General features: G+C 36.9%; 2 protein-coding genes across 3 annotated transcripts; one reads left to right on the forward strand and one right to left on the reverse strand.

The window, feature by feature from the left end:
• Positions 1-43: 43 nt before the first annotated feature.
• Positions 44-27,680, forward strand: Rab3GAP1 (RAB3 GTPase activating protein subunit 1). The gene is made up of 4 exons (XM_073080910.1): positions 44-1,370; positions 1,708-1,895; positions 24,069-24,324; positions 24,652-27,680. The coding sequence occupies exons 1-4, from the start codon at positions 123-125 to the stop codon at positions 25,411-25,413; spliced, it is 2,454 nt and encodes an 817-aa protein (XP_072937011.1). The 5' UTR covers positions 44-122; the 3' UTR covers positions 25,414-27,680.
• haf (leucine-rich repeat and fibronectin type-III domain-containing protein hattifattener) lies at positions 3,200-23,273 on the reverse strand. 2 transcript variants are annotated; one of them, XM_073080907.1, is made up of 5 exons: positions 23,030-23,273; positions 6,518-6,679; positions 4,870-6,429; positions 4,250-4,790; positions 3,200-3,973 (listed from the first exon to the last, which is right to left on the reverse strand). In XM_073080907.1, exons 1-5 carry the CDS (start codon positions 23,030-23,032, stop codon positions 3,711-3,713), a joined length of 2,529 nt encoding a protein of 842 aa, XP_072937008.1. In that variant the 5' UTR covers positions 23,033-23,273; the 3' UTR covers positions 3,200-3,710. The 2 variants fall into 2 exon arrangements, with proteins under 2 accessions (XP_072937008.1, XP_072937010.1); XM_073080909.1 differs by having other exon boundaries at positions 3,822-3,953.
• Positions 27,681-27,874: the final 194 nt, after the last annotated feature.

Consider the following 27,874-nt stretch of genomic DNA (forward strand, 5'->3'; position numbering starts at 1 on the left):
TATTGCTTTATCTTGGTCTTATATTACATGTCGAGCTGTCACTATTAAACGTCACTGTCATTGATAACAACAGCTGTTCCATCATTGTTAAATTAGAACAACAAAATAACTAATGTCTGAAAATGAACGAGGAAATAGATGAGTACGATATTTACCATCAAGATTTCACGACCGCTTCAGAGTGGGAAGTGTTTATAGCGAGGTTGGAGGAGGTATTGAACGACTGGCACTTAAGCAAATTCAAATTAACGAAGCGCCCAGCGAGATACACAAAGAAATGGCTCACTAAATCTGAGGAACTTAAAGTACAAGGTGTAACTTTTACGTTGTCCTATCATACTTTAGAAGTCTCTAAAAATGCAGACGATTCAGAGCAGTCCGAAACGTCCTTATTAACTGAACTGCAGAATGGTCTTTGGGACGCCACAACAAATTTCATAGACGATAGCGACGGGAGTCCTCATCCTGTATCAAGTTGGTTTGGTCTAAAACGGTACCTAATGCTGTATCCCAGCTCTCCTCTCGTGGATGGTAGTATGATAAAATTGATCATGAGTTCTGTAAATATTGCATTTGGTAATGTTGACTGTGGAGTTCCCATATTTGTTAAGATCCGCGAACACTGGCAGCAAACATATCTAGGTTTCTTCGAAGACAATGAATTTAAGACTAGTTTTGATACAATACATCTGAAGCGGATATCGAACCAGTGCTCTCACCTCAGTGGCCTTGTCAGTTTGTTTAAATCTAAGATTGCGTCACCAGTAGCATTAGATGCCGTCGTAGTATCAGCCAAGTTCTCCTATGAGCTAAAAGATTCAGAAAACTATGCATGGAGGCAGAGAGCATTGTCTAATGAATTTTTGTCCATTGATGGCTTTGATGTTAAAAAGTTGACAGAACTTCCATTTGGTTCTGAAAGCAATCCCATACATAGTGCATTATTAAATGCAATATGGCCCCAGTTTCGAGAAAGTACCATTGTGGAGACCTCAACCTTCTCTGATATCGACCCCATTATGGCTCCAACCTGGACCATAACTATCAAGATGAAGAATAATATAAATTACCAGCTTACTGATATAATCGGTAAAGTGATGAGTTTGCTTGATAACAGAAACTTATTGATGGATGTCCTTGGTCTCAGTAGGAGTCTTGGGCTAGTCAATCCTTTGCACAAAATAACCGAAGCGCCAATAACAATATCTAAGTTGGTTAAAGCCGCTATGGGTCAAGGTACCAACATCTTGGAGTTCAAAGGGCCTATTACTGACGACTTGTTAATGCCATTGTTGTATTACGTGTTTCCTGATGCTGTGGAGGATAATGCCTATCCTTACCCTAAGCATTTGGATGTGGACATTAAACAAGTAAGTTTCAATGTTTAATTTTTATCTAAAAATATAGTCAGTAAATATACCAATATATTATAACACATAAAACTAATAAGACGAAAATAATAGATTAATTGTATAAAAAAGTTAACTTTTTCACTAAATAAACAATGAGCAATACTTTAAAAAAAAAATTATAATATGTCTTCTTTTGAAAGAATTTACCATTTAAAATTATTAAAATAAATAAATGCGATCTACGAATTGGATTACTAATCCAATTTAATTATTGAAATTTTTATATACTTTTTAACTTAATTTAATTATTAAGCTCTTTTAAAAATTATGGTAATATTTATTTTCACTGTTTCAGAATGATAGCAGTGAACCCAAGTTATGTAGCTACGTAACAGCAAGCCCTGAAGATGGTCTGGTGTGGCGACTGTCAGTGACGTCAGCACGTTTGAACGACGCGGGCGGGTTGCCCTACCTCGCGCATTTCTGGTACGAGTTCGCCCAAGAACTGCAGTACCGATGGGAACACCGTATTCTTGTGCCTGGGTGAGTGTTTCTATGATTGGTAGGTTTAGACAAATCATTTTTTTGGTAAGATATTTTATAAAGTAAATGTTCTTGACTTTGGCATCTACATCAAGAGTGTACATTTACGACATCTACATCTACTTTAAAATTGTTGTTCTATCATCAACATAAAAAATATATTTGCCAGAATTTAAGTCTTACTTTCTAAGCACATAAAGTTTCATAAATATAGGTCTAATACATTCTGCATAGTGCTCCAATAAACAGCTCAAAACAACAGTTTAATTATTTTGTATCTAACCATACTATGAGACTGTGATTACTTTAATATTAGATTTATTGTAATGCCATCTTTGTATCTCAACAGAGAATATTAAAAAACATGTAGTGTTTACCAATTTATTATAAAATAAAGGTACAGCCCAATAGATGAGGACAAATGCCTCCTCTACTCACAAAGTGTACACCGAGCATGGCCCAACATAGAGCCCATAGTGGATTTAATTTATATTATTATAAGTTACCTATAAGTTTATAACATTTTTATTTACATCTTATTTAAAATACTCAAAAGTTATGTAGCACCATTTGGATCGCGCTATTTCAATAATAAAATTATATTTTTATTTAATTATAACTTAAAACCCATTAAATCATAATTCTAATATTTACAGCTTAGAAATACTTTACAATGTAATCTATGATTTAATATATGGAATAAATACAATATCCAATATTTTGATAACAAAGCAGGTAGGTTAATGCTATCATGAATACCTATTAAACATGAAATATCTCTACATCATAATATTCGTAATAGGTATGTTATTGGGAACTGTTAATAGTGGAACAACAATAATATCTTTGTTAAATGAGTCTGTGCGTAGATTGCTGTGACTAGCAATAGTACATTACAATACGAGGACGAAATTTTTTTCTGACAAGTGTGAGTTTGCAGGCCGAGCCGCAGGCGAGGACTGCAATCACACGAGTCAGAAAAACATTTTTCGTCCGCGTGTTGTATAAAATTTTATATTACGGGGTCGGAAATGGGGGATTTGCGCACGCGAAGCGTGCGTAAAACGTCCATTTACGCACGCCGTGATATAATAGTACATTACGATACGAGGACGAAAAATTTTTTTCTGACAAGTGTGAGTTTGCAGGCCGAGCCGCAGGCGAGGACTGCAATCACACGAGTCAGAAAAACATTTTTCGTCCGCGTGTTGTATAAAATTTTATATTACGGGGTCGGAAATGGGGGTTTTGCGCACGCGAAGCGTGCGTAAAACGTCAATTTACGCACGCCGTGATATAAATATGTTTTTCAAAGTGTTTAAAGTTTAGTACATTAGATTATATACTAGTACATTGCTGCAATAATTTCGTGCACTATAAAGCTTTTTCTCCTAGGACCGTATAATATTATATTGTAAATATGCTAAAAAATAAAATGCGATCGGGTTTAAAGAAGTTCCTACTTACAAAACTAATATTACCTACATCAAAACACAACATAACTGTAAAATCTCTGAGCATTACATTCTCGTAGTAATTTCAAATTGTCATATTTACAGCAACAACTAAACTCAGCTAAGCTATAGACATAACTTTAAGAGTTCGTCGAATGAGGTCTCTCTGAATCACGAGTTTCGTCAACTGTCCTGTTTAGTCCGTTTGGCACTTGTGATGCGTTCCGCGGTGTCGATGTGCGCGCCGGCGGTGAGGGCGGGGGTCACGCGCGCACCACGAGGTGCAGGCTCTGGCGGCTCTCCGCGACGGCGAGCAGCGCCCGCGCGACGTCGTTCCTTTCAACGCCGAGCCCTTTGCGCGCTATAAAGGCACCAAGCCACCTCTGGCGGTCGCGTTTCGGGCCATGTAGATGTCCATGTCGTGGTCGGTCCAGTTGTCGGATGTATCGCAGTAACCCAAGCCGAGGGAGCCGACGCTGTACCGGCTGGCGGGCCTCGAGCGCGACCGTGGTCTTCTCCTAGACCCGGCGGTGCCCCCTGTCGCCCCGCCCGCCGCGCCGCTAAGAGATAGACGGGACGCTCTTTCCGACGCTGCTCCTAAGGACTGACGAGATTGTCGAAGATCTAAAAAACATGAAACATATTTGTGGACAAGTTAAGGAAAAGATAGCTTCCCATTTCTAATATTAAATTTATCTTGTTTCAGAGTATGTACTCGTACACGTATTCTAATATTTACATTATTTTAATGATATTATTTCGAATATAAACAATGTCTTAAGGGTACAATGATTCTGTTATTACATGGGCAACAATTCCAGTGATAAGTACATAAAAGCGACATTGGTCTTATCAATTATTATCGACAAACATTAGTCAAGTTTATATTAATTCACTTACCGGTTCGCGATCCCATCAAACTTCCTGGATATCCAGGAGGACCATACCGGCCAGAATGTGAATAACTATGTTGAGACTGTCCGTCAGCAAGAGAGCGTGCACGACCCGGGCGGCCTGGTAAGGGCTCCGTTGCTGTTGGTTCATTGTAAGTACGAGCACGTGGAATCGACCTAGCACTGTACGCTGATACTTGATCCCATTCCCGCTGTTTTCCAAAAGCTCCGAGGGTCGCTAGTGATGATAGAGGACCGCTCGGACTAGGGGTTCCTGTAAGTCCTCCACAACAAGGATTTGGCATTTTTTCTGTGGCTTGCGTATGCAACCGATGTACAGTGCGTGAACGTCGTCGTGATGCTGCAGCGAAAATTAATACTGCTACTACAATTGTGCCACAAATTGCGGCACTTGCTGCAATAGTGATCTTGTCCATGTTGGATGCCGCGGCAGATACTGTGCGTACTTCTCTGCATTGGGAATATGGCACCGTCTCTGGGCTAACATGAACCTCTTCCAAGGAGATTACGCAGACAACGATACATTCCTGCAATTTATACAAAATATGAATAAAATAACGATATTACGATAAAAAATCAAATAATGGTACAAAATTTAATAATTACCTGAGATGGAACATTTTTTATTTTGAACTCCCGTTCACTGGCTTCTAATGGTGGCCCTTGTTTGAAAGTTTTATCTCCGAATAGTCTATAAACTACTCTAAATCCGAGTATATTTGCTACATCTGAATCCCACTGAATGATTACCGAATTATCTTGTCTGTACGCATTTTTAACAATAACTTCGTTGGTATCATCTATTTTGGATTTCTGAGGAAAATTCATCACCAAAGGGGGTCTTTGTTGAGAGGCATGTCGCCAAGTCGGTGCAGCTGGGCGAACAGACGGCACTCTACTCGGGCGGTCACTAGTTGTGCTTACTGTTGATGAAATGGTAGGTTTCGTTGTTATTTCACTACTCGATAATATGGATGTCGTTGAAGATGAAATGGAACTGTTAGTAGTTGTCATAGGTGAAGTCGAAGATGAAATTGTCGTTGTTATTATTGAATTAGCTTCACTGGTTACCTTTACTGTGGTCGATATTTGTTCCGGTGTTATTGTATTTTCATGTTCACAAACAAGTTCATTGGGCTCGAAACTATAAAAACCACGTTCACGAAAGTGTGGAGGATTGCCGCAAAATTGTGGATTTCTCTCTCGAGAAGTGACTTGTAGTTCGCCGTTTCGAATCCATTCAATAATCCAGCGTAAGCGACAATCACAATTTAGGAATCGACCACCTAGGCTCAGTCCTCTGAGCGTGTGGTTAAGGTGAGCTAATGCTTTTTCTGGAACCGTCGGCAATGGGTTTCCATCTAGCGCTAATAAGGTAATCGACGGATTTTTGAGGAAAGCATCAGATGGTAATTTGTTTAATAAGTTGAATCCTATATCCAATACCCTTAATTCTGTCAGTGTTCCAATAGCTGCAGTTGGGAATTCTGGCAATAGATTGTTTAAAAGACTCAAAGAGCTGAGTGTGCTTTTAATTCCAATAAACGCGTCTTGCCTCAAATTTACTAACAAGTTTCTTTCTAAATTCAAAGCCGTTAATGAATCCAATCCTTCAAAAGTACGACTTCCATCAGCTCCAGGTAATTCTCGAATGCTATTTTGCGAAAGATCTAGAAACGCAAGACTTCTGAGGCCTCGTATACATTCTGGGACAATTTTTTGCTTCGTGCCTTTTAGATTAAGATTTTTAAGAGAATTTTCAAGCCCCGACAGTGCTTGACTGGCTAAAGTAACATTATTGTCCGATAGTTTTAGAGTTGTTAGTTCTTGGAGAGCACTAAATGCATTATTGTCTATATGATTGATCCGATTTTTAGATATGTCCAGTAAAGATAAGCTTGTCAGAACTCTTAAAGCGTTAACCGGTACTTCCACTAATTCGTTATCTTGTAGATTTAAATTTTTCAAATATGCTCCTTGCCCTTTAAATGCATCGTTTTCTATTTTTTTCATTTTACATCCAGAAATCTGAAGGTTCCTTATTGCAACGTTTGCAAAAATGTCATCGCCGAGGACTCTAATGGTAGAGTTATTTATGTATAGTAGATCTATTATTATTTTGCGTGCATTTGAATTCAGAGCAGCCAAAAGTGTTGGAAAATCCACCTGTAATTGAAAAAAAGTAAAATACTCGTACTGATTTTATTTGAATATATTTTCAAAGTTACATTGGAGCATTAATATGATTACGTACCTGATCACATTGTACAGATAGTTCTCTGGCTAAATTGAAGGCGCATACGCACGTCGTTTGTAGCGCAGGGGCATCTTTCCACGGGCACTGTCCGTGCGTCAATCGAAATCCCGTCATGAGAAGCACTGAGGACAGCCACCATCGGAGATAGATGTTGGAACCCTGAAACGGAAAACAATTCGTCTTTAAACTTGTTCATTGTTTCATCGTGTGTAATAACATGAAATAATGACGAGCGTATGACGTTATGAAGTGTTTTATTATGTTAGCTTGAAACTTGAATTTGAAACAGAAGAACAGAAGTATAATGAAGAGAGGAACTGCAAGTAGACAATAGACGATTTCATTAGAAAATAAGTCATAAATTCAACCGGCATAATTAAGCCTTGACAGAAACTTTATCGGTGAACCAAGGTATTTCACTATAGCCAGTCAATCGTTGCCCGTTTTAATAACAAATCAATCTACGGCATAAGTGTAAGCATGACATTATGCTGGAGAGCTCGCGGTGCGTGTATCGAGGCTGCATGCAGCAATCAAGCGGTGCACGGACCGTTGCGGAGAGAAGTGCAGTTGGTCGCCGCGAGCTACTAGCCCGGAAAACTCGGCTTTCCCTGCACGTGCGATCAATTAATTGTTACTACGTCTCTATTGTGTAGCGAACCGTGGTATCAATGTAAGTTTTACAAAAATCCGTAGTTGGAACTTTTTGTTACGTGATTATTTTTTTTGACTCGTGGAGGAATGAGGTTTAATTAGAGGTTCTCCGTATCGCTGTTCACGCTGTTAGTATTCAGTTTTGAAGAGTATCGTAAGGTTTATTTATTTATATGACGCTTTTCAAGATGCGCTCGCTATTAAAAATCGTATTTATCATCGGTAGGCAAAACCGTTGTTAGTTAGTAATTTTTTTATGATAGACTATTGTATAAAGAAACGTTTTGGGACTTTGGATTCGCTAAAGTAATTTCAACAATAAACACAGAACCCAATATTTGGGTTATAACACAATAGGTTTTGGTTGGGAATAGGTTTGTATAAATAAAGTCTTGTTTTATATAAAAAAATTGAATTGTTTTTTGAACTGGATGATCTCGTTGAAAGTTTGTCAATAACTCTTTTAACGTTTGTCAATTTGTTAGAATATATGCGATATTCGGTATATTCGGATTAGGTAGATATACATTGCTTACTGCAGAATGTAAAAAATAATAATAATTTTATGAAATTACATAAGATGTGATCTGCTAAAAACCTATTCAGATAACAAAGTAATTAATCCTGAAACATAAGAAGAGCGACAGTTGCCTAATCATTCAAATTTCATAAACGAAGTACATAGGTACATTATAACAAGATTAATTTTCGCTACTAACGGGCGCTAGCCTACATGTATAACGTGTTCGAGTTCCACATCAGCTCCCTTTGTTTAATCTTATACCTAGACGCCGTGCTGAAAATGTAATTTACTTTTGGATATTGGTGTATCGGACCTGTGACCGAAATTCGTGCCCAATAACCCATGTGTCGTCGGCAAATATTTGCGTATGCCCGAATATAAACGATGATTCGATTCGCTCGTCGTGTTTACAGTATCGAATGACGAGGACTTTGCTGCCTACTACCTACACTTACATTACACTTGAAAACATATTCGTTTATTTACGTTTTCCTTCGCGTTGTGAGCAACATGTGAATTTGTAGATTTTAGTGTGTAAAACTAATCAATGTAAAATTCGACGAATTGTTATTATTTCCAAGCATTGAGAATTAATTACCAATTGCTAAATCAATGCTGTAAAAAATATCTTGTGTAAACCCACCCAACGTAGGGCCGTAACGCGTTGATAGAACTTTAAATAAGGTTTTTAAAAACAAGCTTTTTCCACATTTGAAAGAGTTTACTTATAAGCAAATCCTTTGATTTGATACCCATATCGAGATATGGGTGCATAAAAATAATAGCTCTATTCTCTCATTTTAGGGCTCATATGGGATTTAAAATCACAAACCAAACTTATGTGTAAAATCTCAACTTAATCCTTTGTGTCGAAGTTAAAGTTTCATCATCAACCCATTACTGTCCCACTGCTGGGCACAGGTCTCCTCTCAGAATGAGAAGGATTAGGCCATAGTCTACCGCGCTGGCCAAGTGCGTATTGGTAGACTTCACATACCTTTAAGATTTTTATCTCTCAGGTATGCAGGTTTCCTCACGATGTTTTCCTTCACCGTTTAAGCAAGTGATAATTAATTTCTAATACGCACATAAATTTGAAAATCAGAGGTGCGTGCCTGGGATTTGAACCTCGGACCCCTCGATCGAGAGGCCGCGTTTCTTAACCACTAGGCTATCACCGCCAAAGTTTATTGATTTAATATTCAATTGCAATATTTGACCATCACATAATACGAACCCAGAAGACGAGTGAAATAAAAGCTTATAAAAGTTATGAGTCTTTTCTTAAACGCTACTGTATATTTGATTGCCATTTACTTAAAATGCCCAAAAACGCTGTTAACCTCGATACGTATAAACTTTGGGCACGGTCGTGCTTATCAAGGCGTTGTTTTGCGGCTCAAAACACAGTAACACTAGCCTACATATCTGTGCGGCCCGGTTTTAGCCGGTAACGGTACTCTAAGCCGGTGTGACGGTGTTACGAATAGTATGAGATGGTGAGATGGTGACCGATTCACTTTCGCTTGGCCTTTACCTAACTTCAGATGCAAATACGTGTTCAAAATGGTATTCACGTTACTTTCATTATTGCTTTGTTCTACAACGTGATAGTTCACGAGTAGTTGTTGTTTATATTTAGATAGTGAATTCATGCGAAATTTCAGTTTTTATAAGTGCTCATAATAAATTGGGAACGCTAATTATAATGTAAAGCAATAAGAACGTAGCTTTGCTAAATGATTAAAACAAAAAAATATTACATACAAAAATGTTATCAAGAAGTATTTACCGATTCTTATCATTATCAGGCCAAATTAAATTTAATTATCACACTATATTATAACATCTATTGTCTAATCATTTTATAAAATATTTTTTTAACAAATATTTTATCAATTATTATTAATTATTACATAATTTACATTAAAAAAAATTTTGCCAAACATGTTCTTAAAATTTTTAAAATTAAAAAAAAATTAAAAGAATTTAAAATTTAAATTTTAAAATTTTCAATTAAATTTAAAAGATCTTTCAAAAAGTAGGGGTCAGATGGATTTTAGCCCGCTAAAGCGTAACAATGGGTAGCGGACATCACGCAGACGCATGATTTACCCGATCATCATTCCCCGTTGAACCTTGTGGAAAGATCGACATTCATATTAACGCATTGAGATCTTATAGTTCTTCCAACGACAAGTCGAGAGCGCGATTCAGAGAACTACTAGCGACATCTGTTGATACATTAACAAAACACATCTCGAACAAACTACGTATGTATTATGCACTGTATAATCATTGTGTATCGATTAATGTCAGTGTTTACAGTATTGAAGTTCCTAGTAATGTTACTGAAAACACGGATTATAATTTCGAATAATAATAACATACTTAAATATAAATGAAATCATGAGATGTTTAATACGATCAGCATGATATTATAGAAAACAATTGCCCAACAATCTTATGAGAAATACCAATTTGTTTAACCATGCAAAATGTAAAATTATGTAAACATTTAACATTGCTAAAATCTGAATTAAGTGATAGGTAAATGCTATTTGTTACTTCACGGTTTTTTGCAATATGTTATTGCAGAATCGATTGGGAATCAACATGAGAATATTTCGTTGTAAATGATAATATGTCAAAACTATTTTACAAATTTATATTTCATCAAAAATGTAACGGTGATTTTTTACAACCAATAATCCTATTACTAAGCCATTATCCTGCTCTACATTAAAAGCCTTTTTTGTTTTTTTTTTTGTACTGTAGTTATCCAGTTGAAAACATAGAATTTAGCAGTTCTAGTAAAAATAAGTTTACTCTACACTACGGAGTAATCCTCAAATATTTTTTTAGTATCAGCTTCTTCCAATATTCCTTTAATTTCTTAATAAATAAATTTTGAAAGTTCGTTGAACGAAAACTAGGTTAATAACATTTTATAAGAAAGTCCTGAATAGGGTGTGTGTTATTTCATATGTTAGTGTCTTATCTATACCTAATGACTTCTGTTGTTTATGTTTTGTCCAACGGTTTTATTCTGTAGTATTTGGAGCTTTACTTACTTGATGACCTATTTTAATATAATGCATGCCGGGATCATAGATAAGTATAGATATCTCAGTTACGGGGTGCAAAAACATGAAATCGAAGAAAAAGTGCGGAGAAATATCGTTTCATTCGTAAATTATCTAAAAACTACATTTTTTAAATATTTTTCAAACACGAAAATAGATGACAGCGACAATTTCAATTGTCAAAACTGGTTACATTTTCTTGTTAGGAGTGAGTAATCATGACTAATCTATGGCCGGGATTGGATGGGATTTATTCTTATCTTTTTCATGCAATGCTGATTCCTATCATATGATAAATTCCCATAAATGATAGTACACGCTATGTATTCAACACATTTCTTATTTGCCCTCCATACTAGATTGTTTATATAATGTTTAATTTATTGACGTCGACGTGACGTTGCGATTGCGACCGTGCCGATCAGCATGCTGGTAGCGTCGCGACGCCAGGCAGTCAGCGCACGTTCATTAAATAACGTAGCGGGATAATTCCAAAACAACGCTCGACATAATACCTGAATAAATTGACCCACTATTATACTTGATCTTTGTGTGACAGGGTGAATAATGCAAAGATGAATTTCATTTTCTTTTGTTATTAAGAATTTTTATACGTTTTGTTGATGGGGAAGTAAGTGAGGTGACACACAAGGTACAGTTTGTGTTGACGACGATTTTCGGCTGTCGCCATTCGACGTCTATAATTATAGTCGGTCGATTGTTGCAGACGATATGCATTTAGTAACTTTATGACCTATTTAAATATTATGCATGTCAGGATTGGATGGGATGCTAATCTTTTGTTTCCTACAATCCTACAATTCCTACAATCTGTAGCAAATTAATTTCCATGAATGATAAGGTGTGTACAATACATTTCTTATTTGACAAGCATAATACATTATTTATATAACGTTTAATTTATTGACGTCGACGTGGATTATTTATATTACATTTAATTTATTGACACCAACGTGACGTTATAACCGTGCCGATCAGCATGCTTGCAGCGTCGCGACGCCAGGCAGTCAGCGCACGTTCAGCAAATTATGTAGCGGGATAATACCAAAACAACGCTCGACATAATACCTGAATAAATTGACTCACTATTATACTTGATCTTGTGTGAAAGGGGAATAATGCAAAGATGAATTAAGTTTTCTCTTATTAAGAATTTTTTATGTTTTGTTGATGAGGAAGTAAGGTGACACAGACCTTGGGTACAAAACAAATACGGTGGGTGACACACAAGCGACAATATGTGTTGGCGACGATTTGCGGCTATCGCCATTTGACGTTTGTAGTTGTGGTCGGTCGATTGTTGCGGACGATAGGCGATGATGGTCAGCCATCAGCCGGTGGCTGGCGGTCGCTAGCGACGGTCTCCGTAGGCTGTCGAGTATTAGCCCCTAAAACATTCTACATTCTCTTGCAACGAAAAAGAAATTTCCCCTTTAAAATATTTAATTATTTACATTAATACCACTCGGAAGTCTTTAATAAGCTCCAGGATGACTAAAATTAATTATGAGAGCATTAAAACTTTGTCATTGTAAGCCCTCCAGAAGTTATTTCATTTTGCTATTTTTGGAAAATTAATTTCCATTGTTATCCCACGACACTCGTGTAATTTATTGTGTCAGAAACAAAAGTATACGAGTTCCTGTAAATTGCTTCTCGACTTTTAAGATTTTTCGAGTTAGGTATATTTATTGCCTGTTATGATGTTGATTAGTGCATAGTAATACTATGAATGGATACGGTTATACGACTAAAATCTTTACGATAAATCAGATGTAATTTCGCTTGTGATCTTGCATTACGGGATACACGAGTCAAAGCAAAGTTCTGATATTATTACTGGATCGACTTGTGAACAATGACTATCACAGGCCTTTATAGTTATAGGCGGGTAGACCGACACAGCTTTGTCCCTGTAGTTCCGGGACTAGAATAGGGCTACGGTATCTCCTGCCTGTCGTAAGAGGCGACTAAAAGGGGGCTTCCGGGGTTGCGGGCGGCAAGAGTGGGAGCTCGAACCGCCCGGCCAGCGGCCCCGGGAAGGACGACGGTATGTGTGGTCGCATACCGTCGTATACGCCAGATGGTGTGGCGAGCGTCAAGCTCACCTGGGCGGAGCCCGACGGGGCAACGCGCTAAGAGGACTCCGGTTGCGTTCCTTTGGAGATCCCGGAGCCCTCAACGCAGCGCAGAGGACGGCCACCGGGGGGGTTTTAGTGCGGTAAAAATCCCACATAACTCGGCGTCGCTCCCACGTTGTCGGGTACCTTTTGAAGGTTTCCCCCTCGACAAAAAAAAAAAAAAAGACCGACACAGCTTATTTATATTGTGATGATCAGAAGATTCTAAGTTCGAATTCTGGCAGAACATGTGATTATGTAAACAATAGAACGAAAACTTCATTTTGTAGTTCAATATTTGCTTTCTACTTTTCAAATGTAAAAAACATTTAGTCACTTTGTATGTAGGTAATCTTACCGTAGCTTTGCGAGTCCTGACTCTACAATATGTAAAATAATGCTATCGTGTCAAGAATCACAACCTTTGCAACTTCAGAGATACGCAATCTCCGGACAAATCTCCGGAAATGTTCGAGACGATCGGGAAAACAGAGGATATTATGCTCCGTAAAATATACATAGTTGACGATTAATAAACAACCTGTATGTTTCATGAATAATAACTTCTAAAAGTTGGTATTTTAACGCTAGATTTATTTAAGACTAGCTGGTTCCCGAGACTTTGTATGCGCATATTTTAATTGCAATGATTCCGCACGGAACAATCACGAAATAATCTATCCATCGGTGGTCGTCTCCAGGTCTTAATCCCTTTCTGTAATTGTTACGGGAAGTACTGAAATATCTTAAGGTCCGCGTCACAATTTTTTGTGCTTGTGAACTTGTGATGTAACTTATATTTTTTCACCAGTTGGATTTTGATTTTGATCACCAATTCGATTTCGGTCGGGATTGTAGTTATCTAAATTAAAAAGATTAGCACGTCGATAATATAATCTTTAAATTATTTTATATTATTAAAGTATTTTAAAAGTTATAATTCTAAACACAACAACGTAAACTTAACAGTATTCTTATTTTGCAGAGTTGTTCAACTTTTCAATATTGGTAAAAGTTCCGAGTGAACTAGTGACTAGTAACGGAGATGAATGGCACGATATTATTAGAACTCCGTTACGTTCTGGCGACATCGGTGGAACGTGACCCGGCTTGTGCCGTAGGGCCTATCCCCACTTTATTCACTCTCATTCCGTTCACGATTCGTCACGTCATTCTTACATTAGGTAGAATGAATGTAATTAGACTTGCTGAATTCCAATCACATTCAGATTAGTTCACTCATGAAACGTGGAAACCTTATGTCACTTAAATCGTTATTATAAATATTTATCGTATATCGATATAATTATATCGTTATATCGTTATAATTGTTTATCGTTATTGATAAATAAATGTACGGAATGTTTTGCGTATCAAAGATCGGTGTTTATCAATTTCTGCGAACTAGAATTTGTCGAATTAAGATCTTTCATAGGCAAACATTGGTTATAATGTTTATTAATAACGGTCATCAGTCACTAAAAGGAACCTTATAGTAATTATAGTGAAAAACATCACCAATATTCTTAGAAAACCGTTATATCGAAAATAATATGTAAATTTTTCTCAGTTAGTTGATGACTAAAATGGAATTTCTATGGTTTCCGGGATCGATAAATCGTTTTAAATATTATGACTTTAAATGATTGTAATTAGAAATTAAAATTTGTCAAAGGTCTCGGTGGTGTAAAATTTCCAATATTCGTTGCAATTAACCCATTTTGCATCAGCTCTAGAGCGGTGAGTGAGAGTGCTTCACGAGTCTCTTAATTTCGGATGAAGGAACGCTCAGAGGGCCTTTCATTATTAAACGAAGCACTCTAGAATTACTGCCAAAGCTTTGTGCTCTCGCAGACTTTGCCAACAGTGTTGCGAGATAAAATCTTCACAATGCTGCGCTTTTTTGCAATTACACAAATTACAACGTTCGACGATGCTTCTTTGATTATCATCGTCTTCATGTTATGCTGAAACCGCTGATGTAACAGTTTGTAGATAAATATTTAAATGTTTACTTGCAAAATGACCCATTAGAATGTACTATTCTGTAACAATCCGCAATAGTAGCATGGTGGAGTAAGTTACGCTTCAGGCTGCACTAATTGCAGAGCAGCGACCTATGTCCAACAGTGGGACATAAGCACAGACCTGTATACAGTACCCTTACCAGGAGTTTTCACGTTTCGGCAAATATGACTGTTTTGGTATTTGTTTACGTATTTGCCCATACAAATTCCAATCAGCGCCCCTAGCGGATTGTATCAGAACTAGGAAATTGTATGGGCCAGTACGTAAACAAATACCAAAACAGACATATTTGTCAAAACGTAAAAACTCATGGTAAGGGTACTGGTTGAATTATGAACATAACTTATTAATGTTATAAATATTTTAAGTATTTTTATATGAACGTAGATTAGAGTAGATGGCGTATGAGAATATACATATGGATGAGTACAATATTGCTATTGGAACAGCTTACAGTAAAATAATTTTGCAATGCCGTTAGCGTAGCGAGGTCTACGCGATTGTAGAGCTTACGGCTACGGTAAAAATAGCTTGTCCTATTATTAAGCACATTAGGTACATATCTATATGTTTATAAGCAGTGATAGCCTAGTTTTTAAAACTTGGCCTCCCGTTAGGGGCAAAAAGATCATGTGTCAGGACCTTTTCTCATTTTTCGACGTTATGTGCATATTAGAAAAGAATTATTATTTTTCAAACAATAAAGGAAAACATCGTCAACAAACCAACATATCTCAGAGTTCTTTAATATCTTATATATAAAGTTCTCATGTTGCAATGTTAGTTACCGCACTCCTCCGAAACGGCTATACAACCCTTATCAGTAGGTCTGAGAATCGGCTACTATCTATTTTTCATACCCTTAAGTGATAAGGGTTGTTCACCCTTAACATTTTTTTATTTATATGGCAACACAACGTATGCCGGGTCAGCTAGTTTTCTTATAAAGGTGTATGAAGTCGTACTTAGCTCACGTGGTGGACTACGGCCTAAGCCCTCTCACTTTAAGAGGCCACCAGTGTCCAGCAGTGAGACAAATTACAATAATTAAATATACTAATTGTTCATACATATTTATTTTCTACACAGCACAATAATACTTTCATCAAATAAATTAAGTTAAAATATATTTCATTTTCATAATTATATTCTTAAGTTTAATCAGGTTTAGTAGCAATTGTAATGAAAATTGTGTGCATAAATTATATTGAATAAATATTCATTATGTAGGTAGCGGATATAAAAATGTTAAAGAGTATATTTATAAAATAAATTATTTATGTATTTCATGTCACATAGACGAGAAGGGCGCTTTTAAATCAGACGATTTATTCGTATTAGTGCCGCACGACAACGGGATAGTAATCGGAATGTATACTGTAAAGGGGATTTGCTCAAAAGATTGAAAAAAAGACACGTCCAACTCTACTGTCGGTTTATTAATGCCCAACAAAAGATCCAACAATCTACAACAAAAGTATTTGTAATATCGGGTATAAACTTTTACAATATAAATAAAATGTACTTTATGGTCTTAATTCTCAGACGGCTCGCAAGGTATCGGAAGAACGACTTGTTACATTACGAACGATTGTATTACTATTAATATTTTAATCCAAATAAAGGCACATGAGAATCTCAATCCTGTCGTTCTCCTAACGAAAGTGGGACACGTTCTTCCATATAGTATTTTGTATGAAAAATATAACCGTTGTGTGTCATACGACACCCGTCCGTCTGTCGTACGGCAGCAGTCCGACAAATCGTCTAAATTGAAAGTGCCCTAACCGATTGTGTGACAAAGAGAAGGGGCGCAAAGTCAGCATAAAATTTCAAGAACGTGTTTAGAAAGCGCGACTCCCTATAATTAGCAAGTGGGTGAGTGCTGGCCATGTTTAAGTCATGGGTGATATTTATTTATGAATTGCGAAATTCCTTGTATGAAATACTTTTTTATGAAATTTAACAGTTAATATATTTGTTGTTTGCTCAATCATATAAAGTATGCTCCTTTTTCGCGAAAATTTTGCGTAGTAAGTATATAATATGTAGATTACACATATTATGCATTTAACCCTCACTACATCTGTCGTATGTCAAGCGTATAATTTAGTTATCAGAATTTGTTATTTTAGCGAAAATTAAGCTTCTTATACAGTTGTTAAGCTTTAAATTAAGTTTGGTTTTTATAAGAGTAGCCTTAATCACAACTGAGAACGGGTTACACAAGCGCATCACAACATACCTAATATAAGAAATTTGTGCGCACGTAATAAAAATAACAGCAAAAATGTGCGTCGATTTTACGAATGCAGGGAATTCACGCGGACGACCGGTTACCGGTAGCTGGTAATGGCCGCAATTCGATCCTAGAGAGCGTTCGTTACGTGTTCGTAATGCCAGCACAGTCCCTTCCGACTGTTTTGACGGGAAACTGTTATAGCTACATTATAGTTCGGATGCGCATTTGTTTGCAATTTACTAACTTCCTCTTATTTTACGTTTGTTGTGGAAACGTATGATTGTGGGTTACAAAAGATACGGAAGTCGCTGTAGAGATCGGGGAGATTGCTGTTCTTCTTCAGATTTTAATACCCTATCAGCAAAATTCAAAATTGACCGTTACGTTGCGCCCCGGGTATAAACCGGTGTAAATTTAGGAGTGAGGCATGGATATCTCCTCAGTGTGTGTATCTTGTAACTGATATATCAAGTCAATCAACGTCAGGTGTAATCGGGAGTTAGATAGGTGAGCGGTTGAGCGATAGTGGCCAAACATGTTCTCTTCTCTCTTCTGTTTTAGAAGGCACTCAAATTGAAAGATTCTATCATTAAATGATAGTTGTTGAGCCTTGTTGGAGAACATCCGACGATTTTCCATAAGATCTCCGCCTTGTGTAGGTTGTATTATTAATTGACACGGGCGCGAGAGTAACTTTACAGAGTATGCTTCTGGTATACCCCTGCGGTGGTATACCTGCGGATCCAATCGCGCATCTATTAACTTCAAATATAAGTTGAATATTTACGAAAATCGTGGATATACGAGTATAGATTTCAAGAATTGAGGACCAATCGATTACTGCAGAAAAATTAAAAGTTTCGGAATACGGATAAATATTTTGACATAATTTTACTCAATATACATGTTGCGTTCATTGCACATGTAACTCATGAGCCGACTTCCGCACTTGAACGAAATGCATGTATTAGCACTAAACATGTAAATGCATGTCCCAATTATGCATGTGCTATGAATTGTGAACGTATTTTGCATATTAGCAAATATATAAGAAAGCTAGTTTCAAAGTAACATAATTATGATGTATTTGAATATAATTTAAAGACATTTTTATTCGCTTTCTTCGGCAGTTTCATCAAATATTCAGTAAACATTTCAGGTCTTGTTTATCTGTCTATTTCAATGGACGATTTTAACATTTAGAACATGTGTACATGGAAAAGCATACATTTATCTTAGAGTGGAGTAGGCTACGTTATTAGTGTACATAGATTTGGATGGTTCATAATATATGACCTATGTTCATGCTAATGACCTTTTCCGAAAATTCCATAATTCTCTTTGTATGGTTATGCATTTACTTCATATCAACAATGTAGGTATAAGATTGTGGTAATATCTTAAATTATATATATCGTCTAACGAGTAATAGTTAAGAGAAACAGGTACTTAAAGATGTTCTTAGTTTGGAAAATCATAGTGCGTAAAAACATCGGCATGCCGCGATGCGTTAATGATTTCAAGAAGAGGAGGGGAAGGTGTGATGGCCCCGATGCCGACTGGCGCGCGACGCGGCATCAACACATCCAAGATTACTATAATTATACCGACCTCATAGAATATTATAGACTCCAAAGCCCATGGACTGTTAATGAGTTAGGGACGTACATACATGTAAACCCGTGACCTCAAAACTTACATACCGCTAACGGAAAATCGAGGCGTGTCGATGGGACACCGACGAAGCTTGTCTTGTTTCCTTCTAACCGGATTGCATCCGCAATCCGTGAAACTATTCAACGAGATTATAAAGACTAGGTTAAAGGGTTCAAATATTGCTTTGCCAAGTATTTAGTAGAGTGAATATCTAACTAATGTTTATACCGGAATCATCCATGTAAACTTTAGAGTGTCTCGGGTATCGGCAATCGCAAAGCTATCTCAACGCTTGAGCACAGTTTATAAAGCATTTTCTTGTAGGAATTCCTAGTGTTTACAGTACAAGTGAAGTGACAATCGCATTAGAGCGCTAATGCGCGTCGATGTCCGCCAATCCATCTTCTCGGCTCGCACACGTGACGGAGATGAATGCCTCGGGCGCGTCTTGCCTCGCACCTGTGCCGCGGGTTCAATAAACTAACGTGTCGTTTATTTTCCCTATTGTAAGCTAATTCTCTTCTTCCATCATCGACTTATTAGGTAAATTAGGTTTCTTTGGCACTGTATAGAGATATTAATTTTAATTAGTGTAGATGGAAGCGAATGGTGAAAGTTTATGTTATCTTAATAATACATTTATTATACCGACGTCGACGTCATTACGTTAGCTAACATTTTAGGATTTTTCGTCATGCGTGTTCTTGCATGACAGTCATATTGATGACTCTTGCTTTATATTTATTGAAATTTGGATTTCTTGCCAATTAAATATGTGTTTTGTAATACCTTAGACATAGATAGAATCCATCCGTGTCTTTACCAAAAGAGTAAGGTGTATGGATATAAAATATAATTTTAAATATTGAATTTATTACACAGTTAAATGACCACATAAATATGTAAGTATGAAGTTAAGGTGGTAGAAAATATGGTATTGTCCTTATCAATATAACAGTAACGTTTGTAAATCATGTTCAGCTTAAACTGTAGCACTTAAAATTACAGTTTATGAACGCTTGCTTCCCAGCAGGTGTTATAAAGTTAAATGAGTTCAGCGTTTGTGAAGAATTAACAAAGTGACGTCGAGGAACTCTTGTTTCAAAGTTAAATTATTCTAAATATGTTAGAAACAAGGGTGGCTTCGGTATGTAAAACAATTTTGTTTACGTTTTTGTTTATTTAAAAAGAGTTTTTGTTGATGTTGGCTATAATATATTGTAATAATATACTGTGTAGGGCAATTGCAATTATACAAAGTTATGACTAATGTGGGCTACTATAACGATCATTTTTTATAAGTACTATTTTTAATATACCTAATTAGTTAACACTTTGTAAGATTTATGAGGAACTTTACATTTTGCCGCCACTTTCCTACCTCTACAAGACTCAATTAGAATTCGTAGTCCTATAATGGAATTCCTGAGACAGTTATTCACTCCTGAGCATTGTTTATAGGCTGATGCTACGTATGCTGTTATCTCTGCGTTCCCGGCGTCTGTCGAAGATAATTAGACAGGTGTAGTACAATGGCGGTCTCACGGTTTAGAAGCATGGTCGAGTCATCAACGGCACAGTTACCTCTGCCCATTGTTTCAAGTTCGTCGTTGGCTTTTTGTCCACTCTAAACATCTTCCGTGAAATTTCGAATGCTGTAAATACTATCGGCGCGGATTCCTCAAATGAACTTTCACGAAAGCGTAAAACAGATATGATCATTATACTTTTTGATGTTCTCTCGAGCAATGTTGTCGTGAATGCTTTGTGTGGCCTCATTCTTGTAATGATTTCTTGTACTCTGCTGCCCTACCGTTGTGGTAGTAGTACCTTGATAGTAGGTATATTTTTAATTTTGCAAAAAATATCTCTGTTAGTTCATTTTTCAAATATGCGTAATAAATTGTTTCGTTTTTGATGATTTAAGGGTTTATTAACATCTACAGACCAGAAGCGTGCCGTAGTAGACAAAATTTCTATACAATGTTTATTAACTTATTAGTATTTATTGAAACACAGCTGCACGAATCGTGTATGTCAAACTATTTTATTAAAATACTAGCTGAGCTGGCAAACGTCGCGTTGTCAATAAAAACATGTTTAGGGTGAACAACCCTTATCACTTGGGGTATGAAAAATAGATAGTAGCCGATTCTCAGACCTACTTGCATATAAAATTTGGTGAAAATCGGTAAAGCCGTTTCGGAGGAGTACGGTAACTAACACTGTGACACGAGAATTTTATATATAAGATAATTCTGTATGTTACACGTTCAATATTTGTAAATATAATCGTGATCTTAAATACCTGTTGCTTTTATAAATACGTATTACGTACTTATAATTACAAAGTAACAATTAGTGTACATGACAAGTTGGATGTAATTATTTATCGATGACGAGTCTAAAATAAAATTAACTTTCGCTCTTCGTTATCAATCGACGTTTGACGTTATTAAAACGGAAACTGACTCATGCTGATGCTGAATTGATTTTTAAGTTTACCTTTTAGTCAAAAATACTTTCATTTTTCTCCTAGTATTCGATTTTTTAATATTAGTTAATAAGTACTTTTAATATTTTGAAAAAAAAACCTTTGAGCTTTTTAAGCCTAAAGTGGCTAAAAAGCGCCATGTTTTTTTCTGAAAGACCATCGTTAAGTAATGAATACGATATTATATATAATTTATTAAACAATTGTAATTTGTAATATTTTTAATAGGTATGTCTAAATTAATGTTTTCTTTAAATAAAATAGATAACATATTATAATTCAATTAATTTATAGTACAAGTGTATCTCATGTATGTTATAAAGCTTTTTGATTTATCTAATGAACCATAATAGGTACACAGTTAAAATTTTCATAAAGCATTTATTCAGAAGGCATAAATGTTTTGTGAAAATGATAGAAATTATTAAAAATAAAAGAAATGATCAGAAGTTGGTGATACGATAATTACTAAGCGAGATTGACTTGCACTTGCCCAATTATTGAAAACGACATTTTGTGTATAATCTACCTACTCCATTTATAGCAAAAGTTCATTACAGTAATGTTTTAACGTATTGAGATTATTTTGTAGATATACCTATATGTCTTCCATATACTCCTATAGTGCTGAACGTGGGCATGGAGGGTATTAGCAAACTAGAACTATACCAGCTCAAATACAGTAGTTTCAGCTCGGGCAACGTCCGCTTCAGGGTGACTGGCCTGTTCTTTGAACAATACGTTATAGCGGCATTGTAAATCAACAGGCAAAAAACATATTAGGAGCGAGATCTTGACCAATCATAAACACCCTATTTTATCGCTAAGTGCAGCTGCAGTTGAAATAATGCAGTTAATAACAGTAGTCAGTAATAAGTACAGAGTTTGCTTGATGTCATTGTTCGGTAGTATTTGACAAATACTGTAAGTAATTTCGGATTTAGGTATAATAGTTATAGTATAAGATGTGCCTTTTGGAGAGGCGGGAAAAGATATACCTGTCTAGTAGGCAAAAGATTGATCGTTTTTTGCGATTTCATGTTACTTATTTGTTAGGGAAGAGCAAAATCCACTACACCAGTAGCAGCGCCAATCTTAAAATGTCTCGTCTTAAACGCTTTCGTATTCTGGTCTAAGGTAGATGACATGACAAAGACACAGGTAGAATACACAAAGTATTAAGTCACGAGACTACTAGGAACTTATCTATATGTGTACCTATTTCGTCATTACATTCCAATTATAACAGTGTATCGTTTCATCGGTAGACATTTTGATGGCGGATATTTTGTAGTATTCATAGTCGGCATTTGGCGTGGTGTTCTAACTATAATTTATTTCTATTAATTTTATTTGCATTTCGTCAAGATTAAATTCGTTGTTACCTTATCGGAGCTTATATTATTTTATTAAGGCAACAGTAGGCTTTCTAACTTATCAGCGGATAGCAAAGAGTCTGCGGTCAACTTTAGGTAGGGATTTAAGTCTACTTGGTAATCTAGTCGCTTGTGAAAATATAAAAAAAAAACATTTTTTTAATTTTCCTATTAAAGGTGTTTATAATCGTGCTGGTCTATGAAGATTATTATTTTTAAAAAGTAAGTTGGTCGATGTACGGTACGATAAGCTTCCGCTTCTCGTTTAAAGAACAAAAGACAAATTGATTGAGATTTTGCAAAACTTACCATGTCGCGAAAAATCCCGGTAAAATCTTTGCAAATCCGTTGAAGTTGGCCACTTTCGACTATCACTGTCACGCAATATTATCGATTTATCACAATTAGTTTATCATCATTGGGTCACAACAGCGGGAAAGGGGTCACTTTCGTTCGGCGATTAGGAAACGTAAGCTGAGGTCTGTGGGCGCGGCCCCATGTCTGCGCGATGGATGCGCCCGCGGCTCTCGTCGGCGGCGGACTGTGCGCCGTGGCGGTTCCCCACCATCGCGTCCTGACCTACACCCGGCTGCAGTAGTCGCACCAACTCCGGTAAACAAACGGTTCACCGACCGATTAGTCGTTAGGCATCGTAAAAAGCTGCTTCGCCGGCGCCCGTCTCATGGTCGTCTCGCTACACATTTGTAATTCAATATTATAACGGTTCGGAGAGCGTTCGCGCGTTTAAGTTAGCTCGCGCCAATTGTAGGTCGCGCCGCGGCACACAAAACGAGAAATATTTGGGATGCTGGCGATGGCATCAGGTGTGCCGATTAGATCTACTCACGTGTCATATTAAGCTGTATGTTTTCACGGAGCTTCTGCTCGTGGGTGTTAAGTTCCCGTTCCAGTCGTCATAATTTGCATACGAAAGAGAAAACGTTTCGCATATTGCGTTAGCCATTGCGCCTTCTCATGATTTATTTGCTTTCTTTTCGAGGTCATGTATTTGTCTTGAAAATTACCTTCTAAGTGAAAGTTAAAACGGAGTTGTTTATACGTGATACTTATTCTTTTTATTAATGCGTTAATACTTAATTTTGCTAAATTTGTTTATATTACCATATGTGTAGAGTTCGTACAAAATTAACGACTCATTTAATGAGACATATTTTTTGTTTTAATGGTAATAGTGTTGTGATGTATAATTAAGATATGTATATAAATTGCATATATAACAAAAGTTGCGTATTTAAATATCTTGGAATCGTTAAAGAAATCCTAGGGTTATAGGTATTATGCGTACTTACATATAAAAATGTAGAAAAATTATTAATATTGTTCACAGAGTGGCAGATGGAGCGCCCAATGCTCGCACCTGTCTTTTACACCAAAAGCTGCAACTCCTCAACTGCTGTATTAAGCGAGCGCTGGAGAGCAAGGGCAGCGTGGTCGCGAACTCCTCAGACGACGAGTTCTTTGACTGCTCCGACGAAGAAACCACAGAGGACCAACTTCCTTGGGATCGCCCTGTGGGACGCCTCAGCCGCCTTGAAAATGCAACACTTAAGAATGGAGCACCACTCTATATTCCTCGTACACAGGTATCAAAGTTATTTATTGCACGTTATATCAACTTTTTAGTACACGACCCCAATGAGATAATCATGTAAGGAGAAAATGAGACGAGAGAGCTGAAGAATGATTCAGTAGTGCAATGGCGTCTGACAGACGTTACAAAAACAAACTGTCGTATGCAGATTTCACTTCAAATAGAGACTCGAGCTAGTAGTGTCTCTTAACTTATGATAATGACTTGATATTTTGTTGTTACTTTTACTGACATGTGTAACTTAAAAATAAAAATACAAAGTTACTCAGTTTTTTTCTAACAGTGGCACTTATATTGAAATCATTATTTTTATACACAGGACCCGGCGCCGAAAACCGAAGATCAATTAGAAGAAGATGCAGAGTTAATGGCTCAGCAAGTTGAAAGTGCAAAAGCGTCTGAACTTTGGGCAAGGATGATGAGCGCTCCTCTTCTTTCTGATATGGAGGCGTTCAAAGCAGCGAATCCCGGGGCAGAACTGTGTGACTTTGTACAGTGGTACTCGCCTCGGGATTGGAAACCGGACGGTGGCGGGGCTTTAAGTGATCGCATGCTTCTACAGGGTAATCCGTGGCTGGAAGCGTGGAATGTAGCTCGGCCAGTGCCCGCGGCTCGGCAACGGAGACTCTTCGATGGAACAAGGGAAGCCGAACAAGTCCTGCACTATTTGCGTTCTCGAACTATAGGCGCGGTCGCGGAACTCTTGTTGCCAGCTATATTAAAAGCTGGTGCGGCAAAGGCTATTTCAGAGAAAGTTCCCGGCAACAACGCGTCCGTAGGAGGTGTCGATAAGAGGCGAACATTTGAGGTCGCAGCGCGGGAGCTGTACGAAGTAGAGAAGGAAGCGTGCAAATCCGCGTGCGTGCGCAAAGTTATGGGCAATAGTGAGGAAGGGAAACCTTTAGATGTGGCGGGGCGGACGAGGGTGCTGAATTGCATGGGAGGCGCATTGCCTGCTCCGAGCCGTCGGGAATTCACATTAAAAGTTAAAGACCTCGTAGCTCCACAAGTGATGCGAGCCGCGCTGTCTACGGACATGACAATTATAGGCGCCTTCACAGAACGAATAGTTTGCTTGTAGCGTTGGCGTTAAAAACTTGCAGATGAAAGTCTCATGACAAAAAATACAAAATCAGTTTTATGGAATTGTTATTATAAAATATCTCTTCTGTAATATTAAATTTAAGCTCATTCAGTTATTATTCAGTGAATCAAGTGGTCTTCACATTCTAGTGCGTAATACTTACTTAAGAGGATATATGTCAATTGCGGATAAGAAACTGCGCTAGTATACTATGATAACGCTTCCATTTTTAACAGTTTATTAAATCTTGAAATTGTTGCTGTGTTATAATTAATTATGTATCTATTTTGCGTGGTTTTGTGGAATTGTATTATTAAGTTGGTGCTTAAATGTTTTTTTAAAGCGTAAATATTGGATAGCTATTTCATGTGATTGAGAATTTGTTTTCTTTAGATGTTTAGACACATTGTTGACTGAATTGTTGTCCTTGTCAATAAATTGATATAGGTGTGCAATTAGAACCCGAATAGATACTAAATTTACTAGTTTCAAATATATTGGAAGGTGGTAGGACCCCTTGTGATTTAACTTCGGCGGCACCACCGCCATACCTATTTCTGCCCAATAACAGTGTTAAGCGCTGCTGTGTTATGGTTTAAAGGGTGTGGTAAGGGAGACATACTTTTTTGAGGAGTTCCAGCTGAGTCCTCAGGGTTAGCGGCGCATCTTTAGCCGATCTCAGGTAGGAACATATAATGCTATCTGGGGTTGATTACAGATGTCCATGGGCGGCAGTAGCCACTTACCATCAGGTGGACTGCATGCTCGTCTGCTACTCCTATATTGTATATATAAAAATGTTGCGTATCTGAAATATTGTCTTGTTAACGTGTTATAACTATATACATTAAGAGAAAACTGTTTTACGATTCTTGTTGCTGTACGATCGTCATATTCGTGATCGACACAAAAAAGTACAAAAATTACCAAAATACATTATCTACGACTGTTTTTACTTGTTACGAGAAGTAACTTATGACAATGGTACTAATTTCAGAAAGTATCGTACGTATTTTAAAATAACTTGTTCTAAGCTTTCAAAACATTGGAACTAACTCTTAATAAGTATAAGAACTTTAGCAGTCTAAAAGATAAAATAATAAGTATCGTTTACAAGTTCTCTCTATGAAATGATGTGAAGCAATCAATTAATTATGCAAGTAATAGAGTCCCTTAGGACAACAGTGCTGAGTAAAGGCCCTCTGCCTTTGATACGGGGGTAGTTAAACCATCTTAGCTCTAAACAAGGGATGAAGCGCATATCCCTCAGTTGAATACATAATTTGCAATTTTATACTGATTCTCTCATTTACTTGTCATCTTTGAAAACAAAATACGTGTTTGACTTAACTATAAAAATATTTTTAATTGAAATTGATCTATCAATTCAATTAATTCAATTGTTATGTAAATAAAGTATGTGTTCTAATATGTATTGTTAACAATTACATTTACAGTCTAAATTAATTCTGAAAGACTAAGTTTTAGAAACAGGGTTTCTCAATCTTACAATGCCACTTACTCCTATTCGAATTTCAAAGCAACATGTCTTTAAAAATCAACTATGAATAAAATAAATAAGGATTTTATTGTGAAAATACACGGAATAATAAATATGTGCTATTAATTAATGCGATTGGGGTTTGTTATAAACTCGATTTATTTCAATTCAGAGTTAGTTGAGCAGCCGCCATTATAAAAATTCTCGCGTAGGAGCATCCTACGATTAACTGGCGTACCCCAAGAGGTAATCCACTTTGAGAAACTCTGGTTTAGAACTTGTGCGCGCTATATTGTATGCTGTATGCTATGTATATTGTTACTTTCTCTCGCACATAGCTAGCGAATGAATCGCGACGGAGCGTGCAGATGAAATGTTCGATTTACATATAGCAACGAATGAGTTGGCCGCAAATGGAACTACTGCAAACTTCTTCCGACAGGAAATACGCTCGCAATGCTACTGAATGTAGTTTCGCAGGTATATCCGATTTGTATTCGTTTGTATGCCGCTCTCATGTTAGATTTAACTTCCATCGTATGTTTAGTTTATTTTCAGTCTCGATTCTTTCGCTAGCTGTTAAACTTATGTGTAATTCCACTAAAGTTTGTAAGTACAATTTTATTGAAGTGCTGGCATTTTGCAAGCATAAGTAATTATTACTATAAATTATAGCGAATATAATTTCGCCTACCGCTATCATTGTTATTTTTATGTGAATTTTATACAAAGATACCGAATACACTAAGACTTGGTAATATTACGAGCTCGTTTCATTTTGGTCGTCCTTGAGGCTCCCGATCCAAACAGACCAATTAGCTTTATGTGGAAAAGTTCAATTCTGACGTCTGACGTTTCGTGACGTGTGGCATTTATGTAAATTACTTTCGACATCACGTCGTGTCCTGAAGCCATGAAGTTGATTGTGCTATTGATTGTCACCCTACTATCGTATCG

This window comes from Epargyreus clarus, unplaced genomic scaffold, assembly GCF_041222505.1.
Source record: "Epargyreus clarus isolate Ecla_fem2 unplaced genomic scaffold, WU_Ecla_fem_2.2 ptg000015l, whole genome shotgun sequence".
Classification (NCBI taxonomy): domain Eukaryota; kingdom Metazoa; phylum Arthropoda; class Insecta; order Lepidoptera; family Hesperiidae; genus Epargyreus; species Epargyreus clarus.